Source organism: Tenrec ecaudatus, chromosome 11 (assembly GCF_050624435.1).
Source record: "Tenrec ecaudatus isolate mTenEca1 chromosome 11, mTenEca1.hap1, whole genome shotgun sequence".
NCBI classification, from domain to species: Eukaryota; Metazoa; Chordata; class Mammalia; order Afrosoricida; family Tenrecidae; genus Tenrec; species Tenrec ecaudatus.
This window is the reverse complement of record NC_134540.1, coordinates 67,418,820-67,442,082: the sequence shown is the minus strand read 5'-3', so window position 1 is coordinate 67,442,082 and position 23,263 is coordinate 67,418,820. Positions and strand designations below refer to the sequence as shown.

The window sequence follows — 23,263 nt, the reverse complement described above, 5'->3', positions numbered from 1 at the left end:
GGCAGCTTGGCCAAACCGCAAACATCAGACTGAGCGGAGCAAGCCCGTCTCCCAAAAAGACAAACATTGTGCACTATTCTCTGAAAGATCTAGATGAGGCAAGTACATAGAGATCAACATTTATTAATGGTTGGGAATTGGAGAGAGAAATGGGGCCACTGATGAGAAAGCATGGAGAATTTGGCCCACGCACCTCATTGTAGTTGCCCTACATGATTCGTGTAACTAGGGTCGCGAACTTGTACTTGTGAAAAAAGGTTAAACCGTCTTACCTTGCCCATGTGGTCCTTTCAAAAGTGTACATGTCGATCTCTGGTGTGAAAACAGCTGCAAGGCCAAAGGAGTTACTTATACTCGTGTGTAAGCTGAGTTTTCCAGCACACGTTTAATGCAGTTTTTGTGGTAAAATTAGGTGCCTAAAAAAAAAATAGGTGCCTTGCCTGATATTCGGGTCGGCTTCTACTTGAGTATATATGGCATCTCCATTTTGATAGACGCTGCCCAATTGCCCTCCCACAGGAGCTGTACCAATTTACACTCTGTGAGAAAGCTCCTCTTCTTTGCAGTCTCATCAACAGAGCGTATTATCAACTTGTTTGGTTTTTGCCAACGCGATAGGTGAAAATTGCTATTTGTGGTTTTAATTTACAGTTCTAAGTCCACTGGAGAATCTTTTAAAAATGCCGTTAGGAGCTGTTTGTCTTTTTAAAAAAATTATTGGTTTATATTCTTTCTCCTCTTTTCTCTTATTGGGTTGCTTCTTCTCTTATTTGATCTTATTCTAGAAACGTTTTCTAGATGGGAGAAACGTGTCACAAGTCTGTTGGCTTTCCTAATGGTGCGTATCTTCATTGCTTTCAAACATTTGAAATGATTTCAGAGCTAGACTGAAAAGGCAGCCCAGGGCGCTCTTGTGTCATTCTCTCAATTGCCCTCGGTGTCACTTGGCACCGTTCGTAATTGTTGGACAACGATTGAAGCAGGACAATCGCTCAGATGTGGCAGTGCTAACGAATTCCTAGACTTGATTAGGTTTGCCCTAGCTTTTCCCCGAACGCCCGTTCTCCGTTTCAGGCTCTAACTCCGGATCCCATTTTGCATGTAGTTGTCTTAGCTCCTTAATTCTCTCCCATCTGTATTTCTGTATGTTAACAGGGAGTGAAATAAATAGGACACAGAAATGTATCTCTATTATGCGAGCTCATCTTTGATGATGACGTGATCTCAACTTACATAACACATCTGCAGTCACACGGCTTTGCATTCCCCCATTTGCATTACATCAATAAGCATTTCCCCCAAGTCGTCAAATATGTAAATAAGTATCAAAAAGATCATGAGGGAATAAACTTGTGCTAGTGGTTAGCTCTGATAACATTCCCTTTTCTCTGTTTTCCAAATGTTCTAGATGACTCTAGATGACTTTTATACCCTGAAATAAGTAAGTAACAGCTACTTAAAAATAAGAAGTCTTCCAGTCACTTCTAGGGCTGTGCCTTTGCGCTCTGGCTGTCCAGGGAACTTAATTGGGGCTTCTTGTCTAAGAATAAGCCTGTGTCCTTAATTAGGTCACCCTCCTGCCGACCTAGAATCTTTGCACAGAGCTTAGCTTGTGCTGCCCAGAGTGCTGAGGAGATGCCGCTCGGCTGGGCTCTGGGCGGTGCAGGCCAGCCTTGGCTTTCTGGCCCCATTTCTAGCGGGGCCTGAATTGGAGAAACATGGTTCGTGGCCTCCTGCTGGAACTTACATCTTAGAAAATAAACTTAAAAATATGTTTTCTTGTGAAGAAACTGTGAAGTTGTGAAGTAAACACTTGCATGATGTTTGGATGACGCTCATTCATTCATTCATAACCCAGCTGTCTCATTGCCTTTCTCCTTGTCTTCTTCCTGGTGCTTCCCGTGTCACATACGTTTAAGCCCCAGAGTGGCTGGTGAGTAGACTTGGGGAAGGGGAGGACTCTCGGAGGTCTAATTTGCCTGAGCCCGAAGAACTTTCTAGAGAGAACATATCTCAAGGGGAAAAGTAGCTCGACTCTACAGCGAAGTTTAAGGAGCCCAAGGGGGGTGGCCATCTCTGGCCCTCAGATTGCCTTCTGGCCCACTGTCCCCACATTAAAACCCCACATTAAAACCAGAGGTTTTGTTCCTTCTGATGGCACATACATGGCATTGGGTGGATGTGTGTGGGGTGTGAGGTGGATCTGTGGATGTGTGTGCCATGTGAGGTGGATCTGTCATGGGTGGGTCATCTGTGTGTGGTGTCGAGTGTCTGTATGTGTTGTGTGAAGTTGTGCGTGTGGTGCAGTGTGGGGTGTATGGTGTGTGGTGTAGGATGCATGTGTGTAGGGGGGTATGGGGTGTATTGTACGGCCGGAGGGGGGAGTGTCCGCAGTGGTGCCAAGTGGGGGCTGCAGTACAATTGGGCAGAATTAGTGACAATCGACGGAGGGTCAGCTGGGAGTGGCAGCCTCAGGGAGGCTGGGGACAACTGGGTCACATGGGAACAGAGCTTGTGAAGACTCGTTGTGTTGCTATTCTATTGAGTATGTTTGGACTTATAAGACACGGGAGTGTCTGAGGTTAGAGTTAGGGGAGCAGACAGCCAGGTCTTTTATCTTAGAACTTTGAACACTTGCACCCCCAGGTCTCCTTGTGAACGATGCCCACCACCATAAAAGCCAAACCGAACTGGGGGCCATCGAGCGGATGATGATGCTTGAGGACTCCTCGCATTTTAGGGCAGCGTTGCTCCTCGGCAGTGTTTGGCTGTTATCTTAGGGGATGAGCTTGCTAGACCTTCCCCGCTGTGGCATCCTCGGTGAGTGGGTTTGAAACACCAACTTTTCTGTTAGCAGGCAAGCGTGAGCTGTGTGTACAACCCCGGGGTCTCCGGGAGACTGCATCACCATTTACTTATTCGTTCTGGTGCTGCTGGGCAGCTGCTTGTTCCTAGATTGAGGTTATTATGAATGACGGCACCACTAACTATTTGTTTTACTTTTTATTATACATTGGGCAAAGGTTTACAGAGCACATTATCAATTTTACGTTCATCAACCCAACACACCGTGTTTCATCTCATTCATTGAAATCCCACCCATGCAATACTGCTGCGATATGAATTCATCTCACCGCCTCCCTCTCTGTAGTTCCTGCCTCCACTTCCCCTTCTCTCCTAACTCTCCTGAACTCTGCCTGCGTGGGCAAACATTGCCCTCTTGATCTCAGATAATTGATTATTCTAAGGTATGATGTTATTTTCTCCTTATAAATCTATCTCTTGGCTGAGATTTGAGTTAGAAGGATCGTTCATGTCTGTGCTAGGCTGGGTTGACTAGAGAAACAATTCCAGTGACATTTAAGTGTAAGAGGGAGCTTTATATCAAGAAGTAATTATTATTTAAAAAATTATTTTATTGGGGGCTCATACAACTCTTCCCCCTCCCCCCCCACAATCATCACATTTATTGGATTCAGACTTGAGGTGGGAGTAAGCTTCCAAGAAAGCTCAGAGCAGGATGCAAAAAAAGGCGCTTTTCGCGGAAGGGGTTCTCAGCAGCTGGCACTGGCGTCACTAGCGGGTCATCTTTGGCATGAGCCTCGCAGAAGGCCAGGAGCTCGGCTGCCACCTGCAACACCTTCATGCGGTCGAGGTTCACCTCCAGCTTCAACTGTTCCACCGTCTTTCGGGCTTCAGCGATCTTAGCCATGTTGTTGGACATGGCTGCGGCGAGGAAGGGGTTAAGAGCCCAGGGACTGGGAGAGGGGACTCCTGTTGATCCTCCAGCTGGGATGTTGCTCATACAACTCTTATCACCATCCATCCATCCATCCATCCATCCATCCATCCATCCATCCATCCATCCATCCATCCATCCGTGTCAAGCACATTTTTACATTTGTTGCCATAAGAAGTAATTATGTATCAAGCAAACATCCCAGCCCAGTCCAGATCAATCCCGTAAGTCTGACACTAGTCCCTGCATCCCTCTTCAGCCTCACGCAGCCACATGCAGGGGTACAGAGTGCAGGAAGGATCCAGGCTGGTGGGGGCAGGGTTGCATGGATCCAGTGGCAGTGGCCGCCTCCCAGGGCTCGAGCAGGGCTCAGGGTGGCTCATCGGCAGGAAGGAGAAGGCAGAGAGAGAGGGGCAGGTTCCCAGGACCCTCATTTTGAGAAGGTCACGCCCACAAGGAGGCACCATCAGGCTGTGACCTGATTGATAGCCTAGCCTTCACCCCTACATGTTTATATCTTTGAGTTGACACGAAATTATGTAACTACCACAGGTTCCAAAATGGAAGGGTGACTAAGGACCAAAGCCTCAGGCGGCCCACCAGTCTCCATCTGACCAATAAGCCTGGTCTCTGATGATTTTGAGTTTTGTTCAACCTTTTCTTTCCCCTCTACTCAGGACCTTCTGAAGTGATCCCATTCAGAATAACCGACAGTGGTAGTCAGGCCCCATCTAGGCCTCTGGTCTCGGAAACTTGGAGGCTGACATTCACATGGGTCATGAGTTCATTGGACAAATGGTTTGCACACGTCTTGGATTGTCATTGCTCTTCTCTCCTCTGCATGGAGAGAGACCAATAGTCACACCTTAGACGGCTGCTCACAAGCTTTTAAAAAAAATCATTTGATTAAGTATTCATACAACTCTTATCACAATCCATACATACATTAAATGTGTAAAGCACATTTGTACATTTGTTGCCCTCATCATTCTTGAAGCATTTGCTCTCCACTTAAGCCCCTGGCATCAGCTCCTCATTTTTCCCCCTTCCTCCCCGCTCTCCCATAAACCTTGATAATTTAGAAACTATTATTTTTGTCGTATCTTACACTGTCCGACATCTCCCTTCATCCACTTTTCTGTTGTCTGTCCCCCAGGGAGGAGGTTATATGTAGCTCTTTGTAATCGGTTCCCCCTTTCTACCCCACACTCTCGCCACCCTCCCGGTATCGCCTCTCTCACCACTGGTCCTGAAGGGATCATTCCCCCCGGATTCCTTGTGTTTCCACTTCCTATCTGTACAGTGTACATCCTCTGCTCTAGCTGGATTTGTAAGGTATATTTGGGATCGTGATAGCATTTAGAAACTAGAGGAAAGTTGTATGTTTCATTGTTGCTACACTGCACCCTTACTGGCTTGTCTTCTCCCCGAGACCCTTCTGTAAGGGGATGTCCAATTGCCTACAGATGGGCTTTAGGTGTCTACTCTACACTCCCCATCATTCACAATGATATGCTTTTTTTGGTACTGATGATGCCTGATACCTGATCCCTTAGACACCTCGTGATTACACAGACTGATGTACTTCTTCCATGTAGGCTTTGTTGCTTCTGAGCTAGATGGCCGCTTGTTTACCTTCAAGCCTTTAAGACCCCAGACACTATATCTTTTGATAGCCGGGCACCATCAGCATTCTTTGCCACATTTACTTATGTACCCATTTGTCTTCAGCGATGATACAGGGAGGTGAGCACACAATGATATGATTTTTTGTTCTTTGATGTCTGATAACTGATCCCTTCAGCACCTCGTGATCACACAGGCTGTTGTGCGTCTTCCATGTGGGCTTTGTTGCTTCTGAGCTAGATGGCCGCTTGTTTACCTTCTAGCCTTTAAGATCCCAGACGCTTTATCTTTTGATAGCTGGGCACCATCAGCTTTCTTTACCACATTTGCTTATGCACCTGCATTGTCTTCAGTGGTTGTGTCGGGAAGGGCTCACGAGCTTTTAAGATGCTGGCGGGCAGCTACTAACCAAACCAGGATATAAAATGTTGTCTTTGTGGACTATGTGTGCCAGTGGAGCTTGGTGTCCCCCAAGGTTATGGTTCTGAGCCCGCAGGCCCAGTCACACATTCCCTTAAAGTGTTTAGTTATGCCTAAGTTTTCATAGTTCTGTCTCCTGTATGTACCAATGGACTCATGGAGATATTTGCAGCAAAAGTAAATAAATGCTCTTGTATTAAGATTCTCTGTCAAACCTATATGTAGTTCTAGAAATCTCTTTATACATGCCTTTCAGTGAACATACACCATTCTTCTTAACCTTAATTCCTTCTTCCACTCTTGTTCTTTCCCCAATCCCAGGGGAATCATTCATTCAGACTCCTGGCCCTACAGGCCCACCACATTTTCCTGCTCATCAGTCTGGTTGCCATCAATCTCTTTTCAGTCTTGTCAAGACTCTTTACAAAGAGGGACTTTTCTGGGGCTACTCCTATTTACCCACCTCCTGCTCCTGCCCCGCTCTCGTCTATCCAGCCAAGGAGGAATTGGCCAAGGCCTTCTATGACCTATGTGTTAGCAAACTTGGGAGACATCGGACCATCTCCTACTTGGCCTTTTTGCAGCACTTGTCCCCAGTTTCCACTCTCCTCCTTAGCTGCTGGGATATCCCCTTTCTACTTCTCTCCTACTCCCTCTCCAGCCTCCTCGCCTGGATCTCTCCCCTATCTCTACCCAACCTCCCCTTTCCCCGGGGCTCTGGCCTCAGCTCTCTTCTGCTCCGTTATATCCCAAAGGGCCCTTCTGCTGATCTTTACCTGCCGTACACATAGTGCAACATCCCTCATCCTCTATAATTAGCTGCAAGAATCAAGAGCATTTCCTGAATTCATTTGATGTAAAACTTCGAGCTGGCCTGACGTGAGATTATTCACTGTCTTCAGGTACCTATTTTGTGTGCATGGATATTCAGATGCTGCCTGCAGAAATGTCTGTGCGTTTTATTATGGGCCACTGCCCCAGATTTCCCCTAAGGGTGTTGGTTGTTCACACATCCCACAATAGATTGTGTCTTTCCCTTCTGAAACTCAGAAAAAAGAAATGGAATTCTGAAACACAGCTAGCTCTAGGGTCTGGGACTGGGGATCTGAACTCCCTATGTTCCTCCAGCCAGGCCTCTCTCCTAAGGTCATGAGCGGTTCTACTCTTGCCTTTAATGAGACTAAGCAGAGACACCGGGCATATGTACACAGACACCATCTAGCTATATGACAGAGTGGTACAGTGGGCTATGCTTTGAGCTGCGAATCACAAGAGCAGCCTTGAAAGGCACCAGCCGCTCTGTGGGGAAAGAAGAGGCTGTCTGATCACATAAGGATTTAACGTCTCAGAAACCCAAAGGGAGACTGAGAGTCAGCGTTGACTTGTTGACAGTGAATGCCTCATCTGGCGAGGTCTGTATGTGTGGCCGCTGTTGATGTGTTTGATAAAAGGTGTTTGCTCATGCAAAATGCTACCATGCATTCGCCACCTTCCTTTCTAACACCAAGGTCATAGTTTCCAACTACGGATGCTCTTTGTTTCCAATTTTAGCATCACGATTGCATGTTTGATCCATTTCAGCTGAGGAAGCTGGTAGAATTCTTTAACCTTTTCATGACTGATTTTAGTGGTTGGTGTGTACATTTGAGTAATAGTTGTTTTCCTTGGTCTTCCTTGTAGCCATAAAGATGTCAACCTATCTCTGCATTGCACTTCAAGATAAATAGTGAAATGTTCTTTTCCTGGCCTAGTAAAGTTTGTATGATCGCCTGATTTAAAAATGGCTCATACCAGTTCACTTCAGCCTACTTTACCTAGGCTACTGAGCCTTATGCTTTCCATTTCATTTTCGACTACTGACAGCCTTCCTAGATTCACGCTGTGCTTGTTAGGTGCTGCAGAGTCAGTTCTGACTCACAGAGACCCTCAGTGCAATGGAAGGAAACACTGCCTGGCCCTCTGCCATCCTCATAATAGTTCTGATGTGTGGGCCGATTTTTGAAGTCACAGTGCCAATCAATCTTGTTGCCGGTCCTCTTATTTTTCACTGCCCTTCTACTTTACCAAGCATAACTTCCTTCTCCAAGCCTGGTCTCTCCTGACAGCATATCCAAAATATTTGAGATGGAAGTCGTTGCCACGCTTGCTTCGAAGGGACATTCTGGCTGCACTTCTTCCAAGACAGACTTGTTTGTTCTTTTGGAAGTCCGTGGGACTTTCCATATTCTTTCCTAGGATCAGAATTCAAAAGGCATCGATTCTTCTTTGGGCTTCTTTATTCAATGTCCAACTTTCACATGCATGTGAGGCAATCGAAAATACTATGGTTTGCATCAGCTGCACCTTAGTCCTTGCTTTTCAACACTTTTAAAGAGGTTTTGTGTAACATATTTACCCAATGCAGGGTTTAGTTTAATCTCTTGACTGCTGCTTCCATAAGCATTGATTGTGGAGCCAAGCAAGATAAAACCCTTGACAACTTCAACCTTTTCCCTGTTCACCAGGATGTTTGTTGCCTATTGGTCTAGCTCTGAGGAATTTTGTCTTCTTTGCATTGAACTGCAATCGATTCTGAAGGCTGCAATCCTTGATCTTTGTCGGCGAGTGCTTCAAGTCCTCTTCACTTTCAACAAGGTGGTGTTGTCTGCACAGCACAGGTTGCTAATCAGCTACCCTCCAATCCTGATACCACATTCTTCATATAATCCAGCTTCTCTGATTATTTGCTCAGCGTATAGAGTGAATAAGTAAGGCGAGAGGATAGACGCATACTTTGTACATGTCATAGTCCAATTATGAATGGGTGTTTGCTACTAGTTATTCTAATTTTGCATCATGCCCAACCAGCAAGGGAAGGCTCCAAAAGAATAGTTCTAGTCATGCAATGGAGGTCAACTCTCCTTTGAAGAGGTAGCTCTTGCCCAGTTGTATTTTGAGAACCTTCTCATCCTCTGGAACTATGTTTGACAATGTCTCATTGCTATTCAGAAAATTTTCAGTGGCGCCCCACTCAACGCTGGCCCCAATGCAAGAACAATTAGTTCTGATAACTTGGTCCTGCTCTGTACTCACCTGGACAAAATGATGACTGAAGATAAGGGAGCTACAGAAAAATGTGGTGAAGCCAGCAGATGGTGCCCTTCTACACATCAGAAAAATGTCTGGTGTCTTAAAGGCTTGTAGTCCATCTCAGTGAGGAGTCAACCAAGTCCACATGGAAGAAGAACAGCTTGTGTGATCCAAAGATGACAATAACAAAATTCAAACATGACGAAGGGAAAAACATCAGAGCCTCAATTGTGCACAGCTCATTTCTACAAGGCTGTGGAGGACCGTGGGAGCCCCCAAACTGATCTGCGGAACATCTAATCCGACTAAGCCCCCGGCAGATCCCCTGTCGCCACAGGCAAGGGTCTCAACCAGCTTTCTTATCAGATAGAGATCATTGTAATCATGATTATGCTAGATTGAACTTGATACGTGGCCAGTTGACCTCCCTCTTGACCCAACCTGACATTGTTCTAGGTGTAAGTATTTCTTGCTTGTTCCAAGACAAAAATTTCTGCCCTGGACTTTTAACATCTTAATGGCATTCTTTCCTTTCTTGCCCATTATTTGTATTTTTATCTTTATTATTATTATTTTATCCTTAATACTTGATTTTGTTTCTGTTTCTTATTGTTTCTGTTGGGTTCATGAGTCTGTGAAGCACAGGAGTAGATGCATAGAGATGATAACTGAGGCAAGGGTTTATAGGGGAGGGGGGATGGGGGTGAGAGATAGGGAGGGGAGGGGCTGGGGAGCAAACAAAGTATGCAGGAGGGAGCACTAGGACGATGGTGACCACACAACTCATTTTAAAAGTGACTTAACCATGGGAACAAACCTTCTACAATTGATTGGAGTAATGCTTTTTCAATTTTTCTTGATATGCTTGAACTATTGAATTGTATGATTTGTGGCTTATGTACCAATCCAACTGTGACAAAAAAAGGAGATGGTTTTCAGTGGCTCTTCCCTCAGAAGTGGATCGACTATTCCTTCTGTGTTTAGTCTGGATGCTCTGCTGAAACCGGTTCACCACGGTTGATCCTGCTCATATTGGAAACACTGATGACATGACTTCCAGCATCACAACAACACACAAGCCACCACAGTCTGGCTAACAAACAAGTGGAGATTGATATACAATTCTTTCATGTAATGCACACATCCCAATTTCATTTGTTGGCCTTCATAGCTGTTTCCAGAACTGGATTTAGTATAAGCTGCGCTATTGCACTCAGTTGTCATGTCTTTTTGCCTGGGCCACTTCCTCATTCTTTCTCTGTCTTCAATGAAGTTGAAAGTCATGGAACTTTCACAAGGGACTGTGGGAAGAGGTGGGTTTACCTGGTGGTTTAAAGTGTAGGCATGGGCGCCGGGCTGCCTGGGTTCAAGCCCTTACAGCAATCATTGACAAGAGACTTGACTCTTCTGTGTCCCCCGTTTCACCCTCTATGAAATCAGAACAACAGTAGGCCTACCTCACAGGGCTGTTACGTAGCTTGACTATACACACAGAAGCTTCTACTGGAGTTTGGTTCAGTGTAAAACTGAAGAGAGATCCGGGTCTGGATGAGCCGTCTGTGGGGTGGTCTTCAGGCACTGTCTTGCAGTTTACATTCACTGGCCTCGAGGACTCTGCTTTTTCCCTTGCAAATTGAATCTATTTGGTTGTGGAGGACCCACATGGCAAAACGTATACCAATGCATGGTTTCTACACATCAAAGGCAATGACGTGGTTTTCCTTTGTGAGTTGTGAAGACATTCTAATTTTCCACTTCTTAATGGATTCTCCTCCATTAACATAAGCTCACGGGCTCCTGAGCTTTCTCTCAAAGACGTCTAAGCTTTGGACCTGCAGTTGTCACGTTGATCCTACACAGTTCTTACAAGATCCCAATGCCCAAGACAGACATTCTTGATTAGCTCAACTAAATGCTTGCTTGGTCTTAAGACTTTAGGGAGTGTCCTCAGTTTAAAGGCCATCTCAGGGCAATAGTTTCATCTACCCTCCAGGGCTCTAGACACTTAGCAGTCTATGCGTATTTGACATTTTGTTCTGCATCCCCCACCCCCTTTGATCTTCTTCTTTTTATTGTGAATCAGGTGGGGGTTCACATTTCAGATCATCATGTTTATATTCAACACGTTAAACGACATATCAAACCTCTGGTGGTCGTGGCTCCATTCGGTCCTCCTGGCTCATCACAGGTGTTCTTGGAGGTCATCTGCCCGCAGTGCACAGCCTTTAACGATCACTTGCAAGCTTTTCAGACCCCTGACATGATGAGAAACTAGGAAGCAGAACTGAAGCACTCAGGACGTTAGTTAATCAGAATATCCCCTGAAACGATACCCCTACACTTGCAAAACAAGGAACAGACTCCCATGTATTGAATTGGATAAGCAGCGAGTGCTCTGCTTTCTGATACTGGCTTTTGAAACATACTTTTATCTTATTCTGACATCCTCGGCCTTCCATATAGCTTTTAGCAGGCTTCTAGCAAGCACTTCTTTAAATGGCTTTGGCCTGGAAAGTTGATAACCATGTGTGTTGGAGTTGTGTGTAAAAGCAAGAGTCCCAATTTCCTTGTGAATTTATCAAAGGCGCCTCTTTCATTTTTAAAGCACACAGTATTTTTTTAACAGCTTCATTCTGGGTTCTCTGCTACATTTCAGTCCACCGATCTCCCTGAATCCATAAACCCTGGACGTGGAAGCAGCATAGAGTAGAACTGTAGAATTGTTTTCCTAAAAAAAAAGAAAAAAAATTGTTTTCCTAAAATTGTTACTGCTTTCTGGCTTAAAGAGGGAGGGGATGCCTGGCTGGCTGATGGGGCCTCAGGGTGGGGTTATTTGGGACACTTCTGTCCGAAGTTTTGTGAGGTGAGGAACGGCTGGTCCCCACTGATAGTGGGTAGGTGGCTGGGGAGAGACCATTCATCGTCTCTTGCCTCACTGCTAGTGGAGATGGACAGTATGGTCGGGGGAGAGCCGTGGGAGCCCAAGGGCCTGGTCGCCTCCCAAGGCCTAGAGCAGGATTGGCACCAGAGGTGAGATGGATACTTGGGGGGGGGGGGCGAGGTTCTTGAGCCTGTAAACACCCCATCTCCTGCATGCACCAGCCGACACAGCAGCACTGTGAGTGACTCCCTAAATATGTGGTGGCAACCACTTTAGAGACAAACACCTGCACGCACAAAGGGACACCCTTGTATAGGTCGGTGGTGACCGCTCAGCTGGAATCTCTGCTGAAATGCATGGGCACAGAGGCTCTTCCTGCCTCCCACAAAGACCTCTTCTCCTGACCCACTTGCCGACCCAGAGACATGTGCTTCCCAAATAGGCACATGCCTCATCCCGAACTTGGACAGAGTGAGTCCACCTTAGAAGGTGGCAACCTCTTACACGGACACTTGGAGGTTTGCTCACCACACACTCCCACAGGATGAGACAGCGAGTATCTGGTTCAAGGCCACTCTTCACACATGCTCACTCACATGCGCATACACACATGTTCTCATGTACATAGTCACATTCATAAATGTTGACTCACAAACCTGATGTTCACATGCTCACCCATATGAACCCATGGTGCACACATGCTCATGCATGCTCACATGCACTCACTCAGGCACACACGGACACCCCCCCCCCCCCAGGAAAACGCTTCCACACAAGCACTCAGACACACTTAGGCAGACAAGGCCTTGGCTCAGCCTGACCTGCCTGCAGATGCTGAAGAGACAGGCAGAGGGTTAATCTACCTGCTTTGGGGGCTCCCCAAGCCCCTATCCTTCTCAGAAGGAGTCTGGGTGACTGGTGAGTACTAAGGTGGGCTGCTAACTGTTGTTGATGTTTAAGTTCCAACTGCTAAGTCAGTCCTTGGATCCCATGGCCCTCTCCGAGGGAGAAAGACGAGACTCAGCCCTGCAAAGACTTACAGCCTTGAGAACCCACAGGGGCTGTGCTGCTCCGTCCTATAGGGTCGCTGTGAGTCGGAACGGGCTCAGTGGAAGTGGGTCAGCCTGGGTCCTCCTTGGGTCTTGGATTTCACAGTGGGGGGTGGGGCAGGTTGGCATCATCCCAACATCACCCTTCCTCTCAGGATTTTTGCAAATCACAGCTTGGCGCTGGGGAACATCCGGTGTTTTGGCTTTGACATGGACTACACCCTGGCAGGTAGGCAGGCTCTAGAAGAGCCAAGGGGACAGGAGTGGGCAGCCAGGCCCTAGCTGGCCTTCCATCTCCTGCGCTTCCCCTTAGCCTACAAGTCCCCAGCCTACGAAGCGCTGGCCTTCGAGTTGCTGCTGGAGCAGTTGGTGTGCATCGGGTACCCGCACGAGATCCTGTGCTACACCTACGACCCCACCTTCCCCACCAGGTGCCCGCTGGCTGGCTGGCTGGCGTTGGGAGTGGGGGAGCTTCCGCTGGCCCTGCGGGCTTCCTCTACAGCCTCTGTGCTCTGTCCCCAGGGGGCTGGTATTTGATGCCCTCTATGGGAACCTGCTGAAGGTGGACGCCCACGGGAACGTTCTGCTGGGTACCCATGGATTCACCCTCCTCTCTGAGTAAGGTGGGGGTGGGTGGAGCGGGGAGGAGAGGTAGAGGGCAGAACCAGCCCGAGGAAAGGGGCCAGGGGGCTGGACGCCAGTGGCTGGAGGGGCTCTGGGAGGTGTTGGGAAGGTCCTCATGGGCACCCAGCCGGCGCGCGCTCGCTTCTCAGGGCCGAGATCTGGAGCATGTACCCCAGTGAGTTCATCCAGAGAGACGACCTGCGGCGCTTCCACTTCCTCAACACGCTCTTCAACCTGCCCGGTGAGGGACGTGGGCTGGGCAGGGGTCCTGGGAGTGTGCAGGCCCACCGCTGACGCTTCTCTCTGCTCAGAAACCTACCTGTACGCCTGCCTGGTGGACTTCTTCTCCAGCTGCTCGCGCTACACCAAGTGCGTCCCGTCCAGTGCTTGCCCGCCCTGCCAGCACGTGGCACCCGCCGTGGGGGCAACACCGGGGCGGGCTCCCCCTGAGGGGTCTGAGGGGCTCCCCGGGGGCAGGGGACTGTCTGACCGGAAACCAGAGCTGCCCTAGGGGTGACAGCCCCCCACGCCACCCCGCACCCGCACACACAGTGCGGGACCCTTCCTCGGGCCTGGGGACTGGAGGGTGTCAGCGCGGGTGGTCACCCTGTCGTCCTGGTGCGCCTTCTTGTGCTCTCTTTCTTGGTGGCCCAGCTGTGACACTGGCTACCAGCACGGGAACCTCTTCATGTCCTTCCGAAGCCTCTTCCAGGATGTGACCGATGCCATGAATAATGTCCACGAGTCGGTGAGTGGTTGAGGGCCGCAGACCGTGGCCGCCTGCCCGCCCTGGAGCACCCACTGCTCAGCCTGCGCGCCGCCCTCCTGGTCACCCTGCACGCGGACACACACACGTACACACACCACGCCCAACCACACACATGCACAGACCACGCACACCACATATAGCCGCACCACACACATACACACAACACCCCCATACATGCACACACCACACACAAACACACACAGCACACACACGTACACACAGGCACCACATACACACGCCACATACATACACCTGCCCACACACCCCACACACAACCACACACCACAAACACACATCACATACCACACACATACACACGCCAACACAACCACACATACCATATACACACACACCCCACACACAGCCAAACACACCACACACACATACACACAGGCACCACATACACACGCCACATACATATACCTGCCCACACACCCCACACACAACCACACGCCACAAACACACACATCACATACCACACATACACACGCCAACACAACCACACATACCATATACACACACCCCACACACAGTCACACACACATACCACACACACACTATTCATCACATACACACGCCATACATACGCACAGCTCATACACACACTGCACACAGTACACACACCACAGCACACACATGCCACACACACCTACACATAGCACAACCCCCTCCGCACACACGCTCCACCCGCCGCCTCTCTGAGCTGCAGGGCTGTCTGAAGGAGAGGACCCTGGCCGAGTTGGAGAGCTACGTGGAGAAGGATGTGAGTGCGGGCAGACCAGGGGCGCAGCTGTACCTTCCCGAGTGGCTCAGGCTGCCTGGTGGCCTGGGGCCCAGCTGCTCCCAGAGACTGTGGCCTGCTGGTCTTCTGGAAGCCGACACTGGGAGGGAGGGTCCCCTGGTAACTCTGGGAAGTCCACCCTCAGAAGCCACTCTGCTCCCTGTCCCAGGTTCGAATCCCCCTCCTGCTGGGCAAGATGAAGGAAGTGGGGAAAGTGTTTCTAGCCACCAACAGCAGTTACAACTACACTGACGTGAGCGTGTGTGGACAGCAGGGCCTCAGCTTCTGTGCCTAGGAAAGGAGGCACTGTTGGGGTGGTGAGGTGGTAGAGGTTGGGGGACCCTCCTACCCTCTCCCCTGCCTGGCATCTGGGTCTATTGCTTGGCCTCTTCAGGGCTCAGTGGAAGGAGCAACTTTCCCATCATTGTGCTCCTGGGGTCCTGAGCGTGGGGGGATGCGGGGAGAGGGGCAGAGGCAGGCAGTGGCCCCCAGCCTGACCCAGCCCCAGCCTGATGCCCTGCCCCCTGCCCTGTTTCTGCCAGGCCATTATGTCCTACCTGTTTGGTGTTGGTGAGGTGAGTGCCGGTGAGGTGGGGCCAGTACGGCAGCCCCTCAGACTGTCAGAGGGCAGGGCGGGCTGAGGGGGCAGGGGCCACCTGTCTGTTCTTGCTTCTCCCATGCTTAGCCCTCCCCTTGAGGAAGAACAAGTGTGTGAGAGGGTTTGTTGTGTGTGTGTGTGTGTGTGTGTGTGTGCGCGCGCGCGCGCGCGCGCCCTGGATGGCCTAGCGACCTGCCCAGGAGGCGTAGTGTGGCCACCCCTTCAGGGAGGAGCCTGGGGGAGGAATAGGTGCTGTGGCCTCACCAAAAGCCAGGCATCCTGTGGAGAGAGCTGTGGGGAGGGGCTGGGAGAAGGTGTCACGAGGGTGAGGGGAGGAAAGAGGACCAGGACAGCTCAGGCCAGGGAGGAGCGCAGTGTGTGATAGGCCCAGTGGCACCAGGGGTGACCAGGCATCACTGGGCATGTCGTGACTACTCCCTGTGTCCTTGGGCCTTCTGGTCGCAACTGCGCGTGCCCTGGGAGGCTGACAGCAGGCATTTCCAATGCCCAACCCATCTCCGCAAGCACCCTTCCAGCACACAGCTGGCTGGGGGTGCTGGGGGTGGGACATCCTGGTTCGTGGTCCTGAGGGGTCTCATCGACTGGGCTGCTGTAGCAGGGCATATGGGAGGGGGGGTACCCAGGACTGACAAGCTGGAATTTGGACTGGTGGCTTAGTCAGGGGGCATGGTGGGGTGACTTGGCTGAGGCGGTGTGAGCTGGTAGCCGAGTCAGAAGTTTCAGGTTGAGTACACGTGCCGTGTACACCCTCCTGCACCCTGCTCCATAGGCGGGTGCCACGGTCCGGCCCTGGAGGTCCTACTTTGACTTGATTGTGGTGGATACACAGAAGCCCCGGTTCTTTGCAGAGGGAACGGTGCTGAGACAGGTCAACACGGTAATGACTCCGGCCCCATCCATCTTGACGGCTGGGCGGCTCCTTTAACGTGACAGCACTTGGCAGCCACCTGCTCTGCTTGCCTGTCACCCTGGAGGCAGGGGACAGAAGAGGGGGTTCCTCTGGGTCCTCGGCCACCTCCTTCCTCCCTTGCCCCTGTGGCTACCCTTGCTGTACCCAGGCCCCCCCCCCCCCCCGCCACCTCCTGCCTCACAAGGGGTAGAAGCCTAGGCTCTCCTGACTCCAGGGAACCCTTCTGCCCCTCAGGACTCAGGGAAGCTTCGAGTGGGCACCTACACCGGGCCCCACCAGCACTGTGCAGTCTACTCTGGAGGTACCAGCTTCTGCCCACACAGCACCCTCCACTAGGAAGCCCAGCCCCTCACTTTCCCAGCCAGGACGGGGGAGCAGGGAACTGGAAGCAAACATCTCTCCTTTCTGGAGGCAGGTTCATCGGACTTGGTGTGCGAGTTGCTTGGGGTGCAAGGGAAGGACATCTTATACATCGGGGACCACATCTTTGGGGACATCCTCAAATCCAAGAAGCGGCAGGGCTGGTGGACTTGCCTGGTGGTTCCTGAGCTGTCCCGGGAGCTGGGCCTCTGGGCCCAGGAGAAGGGTGAGTGGTGGAGGGGCAACATGGTCACCAGTGCAGATCTAGGCCCCACCTTCCCCTTCTCGTATCTTGTCCGGGGCTGAGTGACCATGGCAAGCCCATCCACTCTGGTTTTTGAAACCATGTCACCCCATGAGGGAGGGAAAAGCTGGAATTCAAATCCCAGACTCATGGCTGCAGAGCGCACGATGTCTCTGTGGAGCCGTGTGCATCGTGGGATACAGGTTGGGCGGCTACAGGATGGGCGGCTACCTGCTCCGTGGGACACAGGCGAGGCTTCCCACTCCTGTGGAGACTGCCAGTCTCGGACACTCACAGTCTAGGCCACAGGGTCGCTGTGAGCTGAGAGCAACTCAGTGGCAGTGAGTATGGTGTCTTTGGGGGGTGTTTCTGTGCACAGGTCTGATTTCCGAGGACCCTCCATTCTCATCTTACCACACTCACTCTCCGCCCCTCCCCTTCATCTTAAGCCTCTGCCCTCCCTCCATTAGCCCCCCCCCCCCACCACACCAGGGATGACTTGATGGTGTCCTCAGGACCAGTGCTTGCTGCAGCCTAGCAATTCAGGGTTTGAATCAGCTGGTTTGAGTCATGGCCCTGTGAGCAAGGGGAGGCCACTGGACCCCCAGAATGGCTTCCTCCTCCCTAAATGGGTGTAGATGGTCCCTTCTTCATGTGGGCACACAGAGGTCTAGGGCTGGCACAGGTGGGGCAGGCCAGTGGGGAGTCCGGCCGGCTCTCACCCCTGAATGGCTTTGTGGGTTTTTCAGAGCGGTTGGAGGAGCTGCAGAGGTTGGACATGCACCTGGCTGACCTGTACCAGTGAGAGCCTTGCGCGGGGAGGGAGAGGGATGGCGGCGGGGCCCACATCTAGGCCTGCCATCGAGGGCCTGACCAAGGTTGTCCAGAAACCACCAAGATCTGCTTCGAGGTGGGGGGGTGGGGTGGGCTGTGGGCTGTCTTAGTAAATTGGACTTGCACCTGTTACCCCTCTGGGGACTACTCACTCTCTGACCTCACCCACCATGCACGGACTCAGGGTGCCTACTGTCGCCCACACGTGTGCACACCCACCGTGTCCTGTTAGCCCGCCTGCTTCCCCACTGGAAGTCACGAAGCGTCCCCTCTGTCATGGGATCTTGGGAAGCTGTTTCTGGGTCTTGGAGGCCTGGCTCTTCTCTTTTTGGGTCATGTGACTATTTTCTTTCCAGGCACATGGACAGAAGCAATTGTGGTCTGCAAGCCATCAACTCCACCAAGAAAGACATTTGGGTAACGACCAGGGGGCAAGTGGGGAGCAGACAGGATCAAGTACCCGACCAGCCCAACCCTGCCTGCTCCTAGCCCGCCTACCCACCACCCCCTCTCCTTAACTGATTTTGCACAACCTGGCTGAATTCTGTCTGTCCTTGTCAACCAGTGCCCCCTGCTGACCCTAGTTACACATAACAGCACTGTACTCGTGTGGAAGTTCTGGTGGCATAGAGGGTTATGCATTGGGCTGCCAACCCCAAGGTCAGCAGTTCTATTTCACCAGACACTCAGAAGAAGAACGATGAGGCTCTCTTCTCTTGGAAGTGTTGACAGCATCAGAAAGCCACAGGGACAGTTCTGCTCTGTCCCGTAGGGACGCTCCTAATTGGAATGGACTTGAAGGCAGGGAGTTTGAGTTTGAGTTGGACTTTGTGGGACGCGGCCCTTGCCCCACAGTCTCCACCAGTCAGATTCCTTGAAAATTGGCTGGCTGCCTGGCTGGGTCCTTCTGTGAGCCAGCTATGATTAGATCTAGGGCCAGCCCACTCCAAGAGGCCCAAGAAGATGGGATTTCAAGGGAATGAGTTGATGTTTAAGCCAAACCCAACCCGCTGCCATTGAGGTGATTCCAACTCATGGTGACCCTCCGGCACAGAGCAAGACTGCTCTCATGACTGCAGGCTTCCAAGTGTGAACTCTGTACAGACGCAGACTGCCACACCTCTCTCCCGTGGGACCAGCTTTGTGGCTACGAACCATGGTGCCACCAGGGTTCCAGGGCACTGTTGGCTCCTGGGAAATGAGAAGTGAGAAAAAAAAATCCCCCTGAGCATTATTGATGAGTCACTAAAGCCGGGAGATTCCCACAGGCAGGGCTCCAGGGGCTTCAGGCAGCTTGGCGCTCCTAGGCCCAGGTGGGAGCCATCACACACAGGAGTTTTGCAGAGCACTTTCTGCTCCAGGAAGAGCTTCGGTCTCGGAAACCCATGGGGGGCAGTTCTACACTGTCCCCTAGTGTCGTTGTGAGTCAGAATTGACTGGACGGCAGTGAGTGAGTTTGCAGGTCATGAAGACACCTGTCGGCATCATGTGTTAGGAGCTGGCTGCTTATCACAAGGCCAGCGGTTCAAACAGTCCCTTGGAGGGAGGAAAATGAGGCTTCTCACTGCCTTCGAGTCCACTCTGATTCATGGTGACGCCATGGCACAGAGCCGAACTGTCCCTGTGGGTTTCTGAGATCTCCACTCTTTATGGGAGTAGAAAGCCTCATCACACGTCTGGAGAATGGCTGGTGGTTTCGAACTGTTGACCTTATGGTTAGCAGCTCAGTGTGTAACCCATTTTGCTGCCAGGGCTTCTAAGAAAGGGCTTGCTGCTCCTGTAAAGATTTGCAGCCCAACCAGCTCAAAGGAGCCGTTCGACTCTGCCTGATAGCGTCATTATGAATAGAGGTTGGGTTTGGGTTTGGTTGGCAGGCTACACAGCCCTTGGTCCTCCCCCAGCTCTGTGAGGTAGGCTGGGCTCCCCCTTGTCTTACAGATGAGGGCCCTGAGACTGGGGGGGTGGTGCGGGGGGGGGGGTGTGCAGAGGTAGCAAATCTGGGTCAAAGGAATAAAGATACTGACTGGTTCTCCAGGATCTTAAAGCTGGGCCTAGTGGTGGGGTGGAGCTTCCTGGGGGGAGAGGGCAGGTGGGGGTGGTGCCACAGTGTGGGCCTTTGGGGGCGTAGGACTTGTGTTCATTCTGCAGGGGCAGGCAGGTAACTGGGAGGGAGGGTGGCTGTAGTCCCTGAAGCCCTCCCAAGCCCAGCAGCACAGGTGCGCGGCCCCTGTGTTTAAAGAGGGCAGCTCGTTCCGCGCTGCAGGGCCTCAGTGTCTTCAGGTGCCAGCGACCCGTTCAGGTGCGGGCAGAGCTGGCTGTGCCCCCCGCAGGACGGGCTCGCTCTCGTGGTGGGTGCTGCGTGCCGTGGGAGGGGCGGGGGCCATCTAGGGTCAGCGTGCTCCCCACCTGTCCAGAGCGTCACCCGGGAGCTGGACCTGTGCTACAGCACCATGGGGAGCCTCTTCCGCTGCGGCTTCCGCCAGACGCTCTTCGCCAGCCAGCTGATGCGCTACGCCGACCTCTACACGGCCACCTGCCTCAACTTCCTGCATTACCCGCTGAGCTCGCTGTTTCGGGCCGCCCCAGAGCTGGTGGGTCCCCGCCAAACCTCTCTGGCCTTTCCTACCCTCAACCTTGACGTGAACGCTTCTTATCTCTCTATGGAGTCCTGGGGGAAACAGTACTGGAGGCTTCCGGGAATGTGTGGTCGAATCCAGGGACCGGATTTTATCAGAATCTAGGGGTTAAAGGCCCTGGGGACATTCGTCAGGAGCCCTGATGTCATAGTGGGTTTTAGGTTGGGTTGCTCACTTCAAGGTCGGTAGTTCGAATCCATAAGCTGCTCCCTGGGAGAAAGGCCATGCTGGCTGCTCCTGTAAAGATTTATAGCCCCAGAAACCCAAAGGCACAGGTCCTGCAGGGTCACTGCGAGCTGGAGTTGACTGGATAGCAATAAGTTTGGTTTGGGGGTTTGGTTCGAGGCCCAGCCAATGCCTCTCAGGTATAGGTGCCCCGCATGGGTGTAAAGGCTTCGGAGGGGCTTCCAGATTAAAATGGACTAGGAAGAAGGCCCGGTGATCTCGTCTGGAAATCAGTGAGTGGAACTTCTATGGACTGCAAGCCCTGACCCGTGACTGACCATGGGGCTGGCACAGGACTGGGGAACATTTAGTGCCCTGTGTAGAGGGTTACCATAAGTCAAGGCCGACTTGGTGGCAGCCAGCCACGTCACTAAGGACAAGAAGAAATGTTACCAGCTGCAAGAAGGACTCCTCCTTCTACAGTCTCACTGGACAGGAATTTGGGGTGTGTGTGTGTGTGTGTGTGTGTGTGTGTGTGTGTGTGTGTGTGTGTGTGTGTGTGAGGGTTCTCTGCATAACCGAGGAATCCCAGAGGGCTTATTCCTGGCAGATTGACACCACCACCCCCTCCATCACCTTTTGCCTTTGTCCCTGCAGATGCCGCATGAGTGCCTTGTGGAGCAGGACCTGGCCAGTCGTGGACCCAGCTCAGGCCTCCTGCCTCGCAGCCAGAAGGTGAGTTGTGGGGAGAGATGGCGCTCTCGGAGCCACTAGATGGAGCCTTGACCACACTAGGCACAGGCACCTTGGGGCTCAGACTGTGTGTGGTTCCTAAGGAGGAGAGACCAACCTGCAGGGAGACAGAACCCATTGGGCAGTTCTACTGTCTTACAGAGTTGCTGAGTCAAAGTGAGCTGGGTCCTTCTGGGTCCCGTGTCTGCAAGTGTGGCCAGCTATTTAAGTAGAAATCATCCACCCATATTTAAATCACTGTTTCTCTCTTGAGTGACATATGTAGGAGCCCTGGAGGTGCAGGGGTTGGGTACCTGCTGGGCTGCGAGCTGCGTGATTGGCAGTTGGTAACCACCAGCTGCTCCTTGGGACAAAGACTGGGTTTTTTATTCCCAGACATGGTTACGGTCTCGGAAACCCACAGGGGTCGCTGTTGAGTCAGCACTGAATAGATGGCAGTGAGGTTTTAAAATTTATTTAAAAATTTTTTTTATCATTATGTTCTATCTGGAGGGCCTAGGCAGCACGGATGGTTAAGCACTGCACGTCGAACCAAGGTTGGCATCTCTAACCCACTCAGTGATCTGCTTCCTAGAGGGCACAGCTTTGACAGTCCCGTGGGGCAGTCGTGTTTGGTAGCATGTGGCGTCCTCCACTGGATGACAGCCGATGGGGTTGAATCTTTTTATGTTAGATTCAGGGGTTTAACTCTAAGGTTCCATCCAGCATAGGAACGGGACAATGGAAATATTTGCATTGAAAATGCCAAGAACCACTGGACATGAGTCCAGACTCACCTGCTCACCTCGGGTTGGCTGGCTGACTCGGTGCCCTGCACCCTGGTGGCCAATCCATATTACAATCCGTTTAAGTTCTCCCTGGGAGTAGTTGTGAAATACACGCTCTCCCAAGCCAAGGCCACCCCTTCAGAAACACTAGTGACAGAGGCCCCTTGGCGCTGCCTGGACTCCGTTGAGCTGACACTCCAATTACAGCTTGCTCCTGTGTCCCCAAACCCTGTGTGAAGCTTTCTGTCGCCACCTCGGCTCTCCTGGGGCTGGCTTTTGAGCATATTCAGTGTAGAGGTTCCTTTCAGGTGGGTGGCCTGCCATCTTCCAGCCAGTGTTTATACAGTGCTTCCTGTATGCTTAGCAAGGCAGGAAACGGAATTCTTTCACTCTGGCTTGGGAGAAGCTCAGCATTCAGGTGTTCTCATCATGTTTAGCCAGCGGTTTGCAGCTAATCCCCCTTCCCGGTGCACTGGAGAGTTAGACAGGTGCTTATGTCGGTGTGGTTCTCAGGGATGCGCGGTTTGAACCCCTCTCCTTTCCCTCGTCCTCACCCAGCTTCGCTCTGGGGTGTCTTGGTCTGCTTTCTTCCTGGTTGGGCATCACTCTGTGAGCTGGGGAAGAGAGTTTCGATAACCAGCTTCTTCGTTTCTTGAAGGCCAAGGGCACAGAGCGAGATGAGGACCAGGAGGGCTGCATGGACGCTGACTGAACCTGGATGCGGGCCGGCACCGGGGTCGTCTTCCGCTTGAGACCCACTTCAATAAGAGGAACAGTAGGGAAGAGGGCCGGGGTGTGGGGGACCCAACCAAAGGGAAGTCTCCCGAATGAATGTACCCGATTTGGAGCCCAAGAACATTTCCTCAGGACGAAGGATTATCACCCTCATTCTCGCAGGCACCCCGTGGCCTTCGAGTCAGTTGGAAATGTGTGCATGAGCTGCACCCACTTTATCTCCCCTTTCGTTTCTAGACATTTCTTTTTAAACATAGTATTTCTGTGCTTTTAAAAATTAGA

General features: G+C 51.5%; 1 protein-coding gene and 1 pseudogene across 1 annotated transcript; one reads left to right on the top strand and one right to left on the bottom strand.

Annotated features, from left to right (window-relative positions):
- Positions 1 to 3,475: 3,475 nt before the first annotated feature.
- LOC142460962 (guanine nucleotide-binding protein G(I)/G(S)/G(O) subunit gamma-8 pseudogene) lies at positions 3,476 to 3,724 on the bottom strand (annotated as a pseudogene).
- An 8,457-nt stretch (positions 3,725 to 12,181) lies between these two features.
- On the top strand, positions 12,182 to 22,958 carry NT5DC4 (5'-nucleotidase domain containing 4). The gene is made up of 17 exons (XM_075562665.1): positions 12,182 to 12,206; positions 12,891 to 13,013; positions 13,098 to 13,215; positions 13,307 to 13,402; positions 13,558 to 13,649; positions 13,720 to 13,777; positions 14,063 to 14,156; positions 14,887 to 14,940; positions 15,128 to 15,211; positions 15,501 to 15,533; positions 16,347 to 16,454; positions 16,722 to 16,788; positions 16,903 to 17,073; positions 17,841 to 17,892; positions 18,282 to 18,342; positions 21,384 to 21,461; positions 22,905 to 22,958. Exons 1-17 carry the CDS (start codon positions 12,182 to 12,184, stop codon positions 22,956 to 22,958), a joined length of 1,368 nt encoding a protein of 455 aa, XP_075418780.1.
- Positions 22,959 to 23,263: the final 305 nt, after the last annotated feature.